Here is a 12220-nt window from a genome sequence, read left to right as displayed (position 1 = left end):
ATTAAGTTATGGGTCAGTTTATCCATACAAAACTTTCAAAGAGAATTTTATTTAACCCAAACTGAAACTGTGGTAAAAATAATATGAAATTTCAAGTAGGGATTTTTCCCAGGAAGAAAAGGATAATTGAACATGACAAAAACTACCAATACAAACAATCACATTAATGATATAAAAGAAAAGAATAAAGTGATTATCTCAATAGATGCAGAGATAATAAATGATAAAGATTAGCCTCGATTTATATTAACAAATAGAAACTTCATAAATAATAGTATTCTTTTTTTATCATGTTAATCACCATACATCATTAGTTTTTGATGTAGTATTCCATGATTCATTGTTTGCATATAACACCCAGTGCTCCACGCAGAACGTGCCCTCCTTAATACCATTACCAGGCTAACCCATCCCCCCCCTCCCCTCTAGAACCCTCAGTTTGTTTCTCAGAGTCCATAATCTCTCATGGTTCATCTCTGCCTCCGATTTCCCCCCCTTCATTTTTCCCCCAATGTTTATAGCAGCAATGTCCACAATAGCCAAACTATGGAAAGAGCCAAGATGTCCATCGACAGATGAATGGATAAAGAAGATGTGGTATATATATAGAATGGAATAGTATGCAGCCATCAAAAGGGGAAAAATAATAGTATTCTAAGAGAACAAAAATCTTTGTGAAAAGCACCAAGTTATGCATTAATAATAGACTACTACCGAGAAGCCAAGCACAAAGAACTAAATTTATATAGAGCTAAACAGACAAGCATGAAAGAGACTTATACCATAAGACCTTTTATTTGAAAATGACACATAGAAACAAAATCAATACAGACAATCCCCAACTTACAAAAGTTTGACTTACGATTTTTTGATTTTATGATGGTGTGAAAGCAATATGTATTCACTAGAAAGTTACTTCAAATTGTAAATTTGGTTCTTCCCCCAGACTAGTGACATGCAGTACAATCCTCTCCAATTATACTGGGCAAGAGGCAGGGAGCCATGGCTCCCAGGTAACTACAAGATCACAGGGGTAAACAACCAGTACCCTTACAGTCATTCTGTACCCATACAGAATTCCGTGTTTTCACTGTGGGTGCAGTATTCAATAGATTACATGAGATAGCCAACTCTTTATTATAAAATAGGCTTCATGTTAGACGGTGTTACCCTACTGTTTGCTAATATAAGTGTTCTGAGCACATTCAAGATAGGCCAGGCTAAGTCAGGATGTCTGGCAGGTGAGTGTATTAAATGCATTTTTGACTTATGATATTTTCAACCCATGATGGGTTTATCAGGAATATAACCCTATTGTAAGCCAAGGAAGATCTGTATCTCTTTCTCAAAGCCATGTACATATATTTGTATGCCGAGTATGGAAAGGACATAAAGCAAATATATTACAGAGGGTCCAATGGGAGAAAGGAGAATAAACTGAGAACATGGGTTGAAGGAGGCAAATAAGAAAATAAAATAAAACAAAAAAGGAACTTTGCCTTGACTAATGTCATGAATTGACAAGTATGATCAAAGAAATTCTCTACATTATTTCACAATAAATAAGTAAGGTAAAAACATAGCATATATCCTGTAAACAACATAGACCTACAACATAAACTGTGAAAGCTTTTTGTTTTTGGACTAGGTTTGGTTTGGACTTTGTTTTTGGACAAGTCTGCAACATAAGGACATGGCTCAGGGACCATGCAGAGAGTCCTACATTTTTGGGGTTTTGTTTGTTTGTTTGGCACTTACCACTTCTAAGACATCAGGAAAATCACTTAGACACACACTCCATCTTAGATTTCTTAATCTGAAAAATAAGACAGTATTGACCTCTCTGGGTTTTGCACAGAATCAATGAGATAATACATGACTGGGGATTAGCACGAATGCCCAACACATGCTAAGTGTTTTAACTAATATTTGTTCTCCTGCCTCCAACCCCATCACCCTTCCAGTAATTCCATAGTTAATATGCTTTCAGATGGAAAGGAATTCATAGAAAAGCCTGCAAGTACTTCTATATATTGTTATTCCCGTTATACTCTCTGAATTTTTCAGAAAATCTCCCCTTCTCCAGTCCCCAGCTCTAAATTACAGAACATGTGATAAAGCTACTTATGATGGCTAAGAGGGCCAATCAAAAACGGGTAAAAGCAGAAATATTATATGAAGAATTGCGCATTAACTTATTCAGTCTGCATAACTTTGTAAGTAATGTTTGATGAAAGTATTAGTTCTGTCGTAAAAAAGGACTAATACGTGTTGATAGAACTTCATTTAGCTATGCAGGCTTAGCAAGTATATTACCATCTATATATTTTTTATAATTAACGATGGTGCTGCTGTTTTCTTCCATAATTGGTGCATTTATTGAGAGATTTCCCACTGTTTGACTAATGCGTTTCATCCTCTATACTTTTTCCCTGCTGTTTCCCCACAGTTATGACTCTCAAAATTTATAGAGTTTAGATTCCTCTTGCTGCTGTTTACATTCCTACTTACTGTTTATTCATAGGATCAAGACAGAGAGTTCTATGTTGGAGTGAGCTTTTATACAGATGATTAGCAATGGGACTCTGAGAACAAACACTTATTTTTTGGTACCATTAATGGATTCAAAAACAAGGTATACATAATACTGCCTAACACCACAAATGGATCTCCTTTGTGTGAAGTGTTGACTGCCTGATAGCAGTTGAAGAAATGTTTCATCAGAAGGCAGTTCAAGGTTCATGAATCTGGAGTCATGTGCAGTGTTATTTACATTCCACTTTTGCAACTCCAGTGGGTATTGTGGATTTAGAAAATGCAAGGTAGAACAGACCTACATTCTCCCTTTTTTAAATCACTGCCAAGACTAAGTGAAAATGAAGATTTGACAAGGCTGGATTACCATTACAGCCCTTACATGGTACCCAGTGTGCCTTAGGAAACAGAAGTGTTATGCAAACAGTTGTCATGAATTGATTTTCTTTTTTAAAGCCTGATGGGAAAATGTGCTGTGCAGCTAAAGAAGTGCAGTGGGAATAATGATCATTCAAGAAATCTTCAAAGTGAGCTACTAAAAGCACGCTATTTTGAGAGTTAGTATGTCCTTTTGACAAGAAATATCATTAAAGCATAGTGATGTTAGTAACTGAGGGGTTTTTAAATCCTTTTCCTTTAAAGCCTAGCCAAAAAAAATAAATAAATAAAAATTATTGAATCTCTGTGTGGAAGATCATCAGGTCCTTTCACAATGTTTTACTCCAAACAGTTGATTATCATTCCACCTGAGGGAAGGCAGGAAGGATAAAGCTGGGTTTAATTCACCATTCCCCTTTTGCTTTGTTAGATCTGATGAACAGCTTGTGTTTTCTGGTTGGTTGGTTGGTTTTATTTTTCTTCTCTCACTCCTTAGATTTGTACCTATGTCTTAACTGTAAAGTTGTGAGCACAGATCAGTGTAGGATTATTTGAAATGACCTAAGTTCCTTGCTTTTATAACAGTGATGCTTTATTTTTATTTTTGTTTCCCATTGTTTTAATGTCCTTGTTGCACCCTTTTGCCAGTTATATAGGTAACAGAGTATGACAAAAAAAAGTCATATTTATTTTATAATCCAGTAGTATTTGGGGTAGAAGGACCCTAGACGCTAGTCAAAATCATGTATTTTACAAATGAGGAATCAGAACCCCAAAGAAGGGGGAGACTTAGCTAGGGGACTACAGCTGTTGAGAGGCAGACTGAAGTCCAGAATCCGGATCAGGTGACTTGCTGACGACTTATTTTTCCTCTACATCAATCACCTTTGTTTTGTTCCCAACTTGTATAATGACATTTGAGCAGATCCTAACAGCAAACCCTTTGTGTGGACTTTGCAAACTTGCTGGTTGATGAATCCAAGTGTTAGTGCATATGACAATATAATTTATCCTGAGACTGCACAGATGATATCCTGTGAATATGGCTTGATGTTGCCACAAAATCATCCCTAAAAGGATTATAGCTGTCTGTCGATTTACAACTTCCATAGGGTTTCTTTGAAATATACCTGAAAATGTCAGTCTCACTGTTAAAGACAAATGCCAGATTGAGTAACACAGTTATAATTGCTAATTATAATACAATGTGATCCTTTTTATTCTCTCTCTCATCACTGTGCTTATCTATATATCCTGTTTTGCTATTTTAGGTTTGTGTGCTGGAGAGGCAAATATTTGACTTCCTTGGATATCAGTGGGCACCTATCCTGGCAAATTTTGTACATATTATTATCGTCATTCTTGGTTTATTTGGAACTATTCAATATAGACCTCGTTACATAACAGGAGTAAGTACCCTCCCTGCTTCTTTAAAAAAAAAAATTGAAATAAAGATGCAAACTACAAATGTCTTGAACATTTATATGTATATCTCTCCATAAAGTACTATTAGGTTGTTTTCCTAGTTTCAGATTACATCTACAGTAATTGAAAATGTCAAGTTTAAAACACTTGACAGTGAATGTAATCAGATTGTGTTTTCATAAATTATACTTCCAGCGACTATTCTATTGTAATTAAAAACAGAACTATGCCCCTATATTTCCAAACTATAAGATTGTGTCCTTTGATTTAACAGATTTTGATGGGAATTTCCCCATTTTAAATAATCATATTTTATAAATTGAATATAGTTTGAAATCGTATTATACAAATGAATATATAGCTTTGATGTCAAAATATGTATATATATTGGAGTTAATGTTTGATACATTTGAAAGCCAGAAAAGTCTGAACCACAGTCTGTATATTTTCCGTAATTCTCTTTTTGGTTCAGAGGAAGTATTTTGCATCTCCACTCAAGTTAAACTTACTTAAACATAAAAGTGAAATCCAACTGTGTTGCAGTTGCTATGGGAACCATAACTTAGAATTTTTTACTTTTGTACGTGCCTCAGATCTCAGCTATAGCGCTTCATTAATGTAGATTTTTTTTTAGTTTCATCATTTTTTCTCTTCTATTTTTGACAAAGGAAAAGTCTATAAGCATTTTTTTTTAATTATAAAGCAATTTTGTGGTAAAGGAATATATAAGCTAGTGCAGCTAAAGCTCTGCCTTATTCAACACAGACCAGCAAGGCTTCTCAGGTTTCACCAAGGCCTCCTTCACATAAAAGATGCCCTCTCCTGACCTGTTGTCTCAGTCATCTGGAACCTAGATAAAGCTCACTGGGGCTGAAACAGACGATGTTGTGACAGCTGGACCAAGGGATCCACTGTCTGGCTAAGGATGAGTGAGAAACCCATAGCTTTCTTCTCTGGGTGCATGCCCAGAAATGAGTGCATGTTCCCTCTCAGGGTATATAGCCATGTAAATCATATAAAAAGCATGATGTGTTTTGTTGCAGGGTGAAGTTTTTCAATACACAAGATATGATAGTACCATTCACTTTCTTATATAAATTATAACATGATCCAATATAGGGAAGTGATTGGGAGTGGGTCTTCTGAAGTCATAATACCAGGATTGAAATGTTGTATCTGCCATTTTTTTTTTATTTTTAGACAAGCATGACCTCACCAATTTTTAGTTTTCCTACTTTTAAAATACGAGATTATATTAACTCATAAGCTTCAATTAATTAATTATAAGCCATTATATAAGAGATCCTTTTTTTAAAAAAAGATTTTATTTATTTATTTGACACAGAGAGACACAGTGAGAGAGGCAACACAAGCAGGGGTGTGGAGAAAGGGAGAAGCAGGCTTCCCGCAGAGTGGGGAACCCGATGCGGGGCTCAATGTGGGGCTCGATGCGGGGCTCGATGCGGGGCTCAATGCGGGGCTCGATCCCAGGACCTGGGATCATGACCTGAGCCAAAGGCAGACGCTTAACAACTGAGCCACCCACGTGCCCCTATTTGAAAGATTCTTAATTTAACTGTTCTCTTTCATTAGACTTTGAGGTTCTTCCATGATTTTATTTGTATAAATAATGTTCCTGTGAGTATAATCTTATAAATATGTCATCTCCATTTCTGATAAAGTTCTTGGAATAAAAATCTAGATGTGGATAAAAATGTTTGAATAGTTTAAAAACTCAGAGGTTTGTTTGGAGGGATAAATGAATATCCTGTAAAATGTCAGCATAATGCTTGGTATTTAAAAAGTGGTCAATAAAAGTTAGCTATAATATTTTTCTCCTGATTGTTATTATTATGTGAGATGATACTAAATTGTATAGACTAGTGATAGGCTGGCAAGCAATTTAAAATAGACCCAGGGGTTCTAAGCTATTGGTTGAACATTTTTTTCCCTTTTATTCCAGGCTGTTACAACTCTTTAAATGATTTTGTAGGATTTCTATGTATCAAATTATAATCCCATCCCTTTAGATAAAATACATACCCACAGATCTTTTCAAGACAGGCTGTTTCACTCTAGCATTAGCTGTGAATTAAAATGCCATGGGACACCTTTAAGATTGTTAGATATTTTATATAACTAAGAAAGTCTCTGAAATCTTTCAGAGGTCTTAACAATGGGTCTTAGAGCTACATCTTTGATTTGATCTCGACTTGCAAACAGCATTCTGAATTTGATCTTTTCCTTGAGACAGCGTCTTACTTGGAAAACCTCTTGCCAGCTGAAGATGCTGTAAACGTGAAACCTTTATTTTCCAACTCTGCAAGTCCTGAGTTGGAAATAAATTCTCTAAATTCTGCTTAAAACCTGAATTGTTCTCTCTTTTGCTCATCTCTCTCTTACAATTATATTATGTGTGGCTAAAAGGTGACAACACTGTCAGGTGTTTGCTTGGAAATCCCCTTAGCCAGATCCACAAGTTGATAGGTATATTTTCTCTCTTCCTAGTATTGCAGCCAATAGTCAAGCTCATTGTTCTGATAGTAATTTATTGTGAATCCTTTTTTTTCCCCAGTCCTCAAAAATGACTTCCTTACTGTCCTTCCTTTCTTCAGTGAGAGTCTCCTCATTGCCCTTATAGCCTCCACCTGTTACCTTTTCTCAAAACGAATGCTGTGCTTTAGGTTTATGTTATAGTATCATTTCAGTTTGGGTACCGATTTCTGGTCTAGTTACTTATTTCTGTGTATTTTCTGTATAACAAACTTCTGAATAATCAAATTAATGGAATCTAATGTCCATGATGCTATGTTAAAGGTCAAAGGTTGATTCAGGAAAATAGAGAATTTGCCATAAAAATGGATTAAGATTTTTAATTTGCCTAAAGACGACAAAAGGAATTACAATGAAAAGAAATTTGAATGGAATCAGAGGTGCCATAAATTGTGATCATTGAAGAATCTGTGTTTAGCAGAAAAATGCGTAATGGGGCAAGCTATAACTAACAGTAATGTATTGTTGCTCTTAAGTAATTTCCAAGGGCTCCCTGTGCACTGGAGACTCAGATATGAACAGTGAAATTTATTTTTCTCTCCCCTAGCTATGTAGGCCTTTATTATTTATTTGCCATTTTATATTTTTGCATTCAGTTTAGAAATAGAAGTAAACTCATAATTTCACAACTGAGAGTTACTGTTAATATTTCTGCATATTTCCTTCATGTGTGTGCAAATGAAACATAACAGATTCTGTCACATCTCAAATAGGTCTTCCTCTCTTTCACAGTTTTAAATTCATATAGATATTCATTTAACCTTTTACACTATTGTTTATCATACTATATAATAATATAACATATATTATGGGATCTTATATATTGTATATTATGTGATTTCCTTGTTTCCATGATAAATAATCCATATAATCATCTCCATAAAAATACTCTCATATTTATTTGTGATTTCAGCCCTTAGAAGAAATATCTCAGTATAATTAAATAATATGAACAATTTTAAGGTTCTTGGTATATAATTGGCAATTACCTATCCAAAATTATTTTACTGAATTATCCTCCCACAAATGTACAGCAGAGTCTATTTTACTGCACTCTTGCTGACCCTGATTATTATCTGTTCTCACATTTGTCAATCTGATAGGAAAAAAAATGTCATTTTTGTTTTGAATTGTATTTCTTATCTTGATGGAGTTGGACTATTTCATATGTTCATTAACTATTTTCCATTTGTATATCTTTTTTGGAGGGATTGTCTTTTGGTTTGGATTTACCTTTGCTCAGTTTTTCTATGGAGTCTTAGTGTTTATCGTAACAGTTTTTATATATCCATCATATAGGAAAGATATTTATCCTTTAAGTATCATCAGTTTTTATTTTGATGTTTATTATTTGTCTCTTGTTAAAATAAATTCCCTGTCCCTTTGTGGTATCTTCTATTGCTTTACAAATTATAAAATTTAGGGGTGCCTGGGTGGCTCAGTCGGTTAAGTGTCTGAATCTTGATTTCTCCTCAGGTCATGATCTCACGGGGCTCAAACACCATGTCAGTCTCCATGCTCAGTGGGGAGTCTGCTTGAGATTCTCCCTCTCCCTCTGCCCCTCCCACACACACTTTCTCTCCCTCTCTGTCTCTAAAATAAATAAATGAATTTTTTTAATTATAACATTTAAATATCATATTTGAAAAGTAACGATAAGTCTTCATTGAGTTTTGTTTCCTTTACTAATCTTTTCTCTCCTAAGAGTGAAGAAGAAATATTTAAAAATTTAAAACAAGGTAACTGGAAAAAGAACTCAATAGTACCCTTTGAGGGTGTCTGGCATTTCAAAGAATATAATATGTTGAAGGAAAATGAAATAGATTATTTCAATTCTAAGCAAAGGAAATCTGAAGCCAGAATCCATAGAAAGCCTGTGTATTATATAATTCTTGACAACATCAAATCTCCCCAAAAAGGCCCAGTTAACTCTGGCAGAATAATTTATAAATGAATACATATGAATGGCTGCCATGAAAGCATTTCCTCATGTCATAAGTGGAATTGTCCAGAATATCTTCGTTTGGACTAAAGATACTGGCAAGCAGGATGTGATTGAGGATATTCAGTTTACTAATGACCAAAAAATGTTAATAAGTTGTACTGCTCTAAGTTGTCTAAAGTAATTTGAGGCGTGTGTAAGTTCCTAACTGCTAAAGGCACAGCAGTTTTCTTGGTGACATTACCAGAAGATGTGTTGCTGTAATGGCCAAAAAGATTTCTTTCTTCTTCCTTCTTTTCTACCTTCTTTCCTACTTTTTTTCCTGTCTTCCTTGCATCCTTTCTCCTTTCCTCTGTTACCCCCCCCTCCACTGTTTCTTTCTATTTAAGTTATTTTGACAGAAAATATAATACCTTACTTAGCTTGGACCCACTGGTTTAATCAAGGAAACCCAGTCCTGAAACTAGAAATAAATTTAAAGTAGCTAAAAATCCACTACTCTGAGTTCATAAAAACAAAGAAGAGGACAGTGTACCAAGAACACAGTAATATTTATAAGAATCAGGTTGTTTTTTTTTTTACCACTTCTATTACCCTCTACAAGTTCTCCTAGACATCTTCCTCTATAATTCCTATGAACCTCATATTAATTCACACGATTTCTGTCAAAACTCATTTGCCTAGGCAATAGCAGGGTTAGGATGTAGACCCAGGTCCTTCTAACTGCCAAACCCACGCCCTTAACCCCTGTACTGAATTACCTCTTAGGAGCATAGTACAGAGGGCCACAATCTATCTAACAAATGAAAACAAGTTTTGTTAAGTTATTGGAAAATTTAAAATCCATCATGATGTTTGCAATTTGGAGAGTATTTAGATTTTAAATTGTGATCTGCCATCCTCTATCAAGGATTATGTTTTTAGCTCTGTATTTAATGAGGATATGACCTCATGTCTCAAGAATTAAAAACAGAAAACTCTTAGTGATGGATATTTTATTCTTACAAAAGAACATCATCACAGGGCATCCTTAATTTCCAGAAATAGTGATTTAGAATGGTGTTTTTTCTTTTCTTATAACAATCAGCATTTTGATGATGATAATTCACATATATACACATCTGTATATATAGTATAATTTATGTCTAATATATATTAATTAAGGACAAAGTATCTCCTCTCACATTTGTTATTGGTAAAGAGCTTCAAAGAATTGATGAATTTGTGTCTATGTAATTGAAAAAAATAGCCATATTATGTATTACCCATATCATTTGGTAAAATATGTATTGATGTATATTATCATATCTAACGCAGAGGTTTGCCATGACATCAGTTTAGACTGCAATAGCTAATCCTAAAATTAAATGAATAGAAATGATTGGAATAGTTTCCTGTTTTGTCACTGAAAAAGCAAGAGATTAAAATAATGTGGTTAACGCTAATTTGACAAAATAGGGCTGTGATGGCTAGAAAAAGAAGCCAGTGTTCATTCATCTTTATTCCTGGTGTTTTCAGAATGATAAACTAGGGCGCCTGGGTGGCTCAGTAGGTTAAGCGCCTGTCTTCAGCTCAGGTCATGATCCCAGGACCCTGGGATCCAGTCCTGAGTCCTGTGTCAGGTTCCCAGCTCAGCGGGGAGTCTGCTTCTCCCTCTGCCCCTCCCTGCCTCATGTTTGTGTGCATGCATGCTAGCTTGCTCTCTCTCTCTCTCACAAAAATAAATTTAAAAAAAAATTTTTTAAAGAATGATGACTATTAGACTATATCATTAGACCATATCCCTGCCCATTCTTTCAAAACAATAAAATAATAGAACACTCTTTTTAGTTAATATATTAAAGTTTTAAATGTTAATTTCTAACCATTTTTTAAGAACTATAGCTCAATTTGGACCACTCTGTTTCCTTACTACAATTTTTAAAAAATATATTACATGTGCTCCTCAATGAGTATTGATTCGTGAATTGACACACATCCTTCTTCCCACTGAAGGTGAGGGCACAGCATTAAGACAACAATGAAGCAGTTTCAGACAAGGCTCACCTGCTTTGACTTCCTTGATTTTCTTCTCCTTGAACTAACATGCTAAAGACAAGTAACCCCATGTCATCCAGGGAAGACCTGAGAGCCACATAGTGACTGAAACACCAAAAGACATGGGGCGCCTGGGTGGCTCAGTTGGATAAGCGTCAGACTCTTGATTTAGGCTCAGGTCATGATCTCCTGATCATGCCTGAGATAGATCCATGCCCACTATGGAGCCTGCTTAGGATTCTCTCTCTCCCTCTGTTCCTCCACCCTCTCCTGGGCCTGTGCTCTTGCACACACTCTCTCAAAATTAAATAAATAAATACACAAAAGACAGATCTAATGTCCATTTTTAAAAACATTCTGATATGGCAATTTGGGAAATGTATATATACCTTAGAAGATCTGTGAGAGCAGATAGTCACATACTTAATTTGTATGAGGTGGGAAAAAAACCTTCTCTAAATTTCTTGAATTTACTTTTTACTGATGATGGGCCGTGAGTTGAATTTTAATGGTTCATGGAGCTCAGGTCCCAACAGAGACTATAACCAACAGTAATAAATGAGAAGCACTTTGTATGTCCTATTTCCAGGTCATATGCTTCTTTATGTTTTTACTTCTTTATGTTCTTTAATAATGTTACCTCCCTAAAAATTTGTACACTCCTTGCAGTCATTCCTAGGAAGTTATTAATCTATGTTCAAGCAGTTGTTTTGCCTCTTTCATTCAACTTTTCTTGGAGAAAAAATATCCAGAAGAAAACTTATTGCAGCTAAAGCATTAAAAATGCACACTTTCTGTGTTCAGGACAGAAAATCAATGTAGATTAGAGATGAAGAGACTTGAGATAGTAGTAAATTAACAATGCTTCTAATGAGTTAGAGTAGTTGTGAAAATAAGTCTTTTCCCATAAGCCTGGGAAGGAAAAAAAAAAAAAAACATCATTACAAGTTTTATGGATTTAGCCTGTAGTCCTAAAATAAATGTAATCATGAAACATGGTAAATGCAATTTATTCTCAAAAGGATGTGTTCCCTTGGGGAAATGTGGGCCATTTGTTCTACAAGAAGATACTTTGTACTCTCATTCTGGTGTTAGGCTGTGACTAAAGATTTACAGAATGTAGTAAATATAAGTAATTACATTTTGACAATCTAAATTCATGTTTGTAAATCATCTAATAATTTTTGGGAAAATATTTTGAAGAAGAAACATGTTGTGATATATATGTGTATGTATTACTTTCTTGAAAAAAAAATCAAGTTAGTTCATGTAGATATTTTACAGAACCAAATACTAAAATTGGCTTTACAGTAAAATGAAAGTCTTTCTCATACCTCTCTCCAGCTGGTC

General features: G+C 34.8%; 1 protein-coding gene across 4 annotated transcripts in view; it reads left to right on the top strand.

Annotated features, from left to right (window-relative positions):
- Nucleotides 1-12220, top strand: part of NKAIN2 (sodium/potassium transporting ATPase interacting 2) — a 968072-nt gene that overhangs the window by 450096 nt on the left and 505756 nt on the right. For all 4 annotated transcript variants that reach the window (XM_027603724.2, XM_027603723.2, XM_027603725.2 and 1 more), the window contains one exon: nucleotides 4185-4322. In XM_027603724.2, coding sequence (XP_027459525.1) covers nucleotides 4185-4322 — 138 coding nt within the window. The remainder of the gene's footprint in view (nucleotides 1-4184; nucleotides 4323-12220) is intronic.

This window comes from Zalophus californianus, chromosome 7 (assembly GCF_009762305.2).
Source record: "Zalophus californianus isolate mZalCal1 chromosome 7, mZalCal1.pri.v2, whole genome shotgun sequence".
In the NCBI taxonomy this organism is placed as follows: domain Eukaryota; kingdom Metazoa; phylum Chordata; class Mammalia; order Carnivora; family Otariidae; genus Zalophus; species Zalophus californianus.
This window is presented reverse-complemented; position numbering and strand designations above follow the sequence as displayed.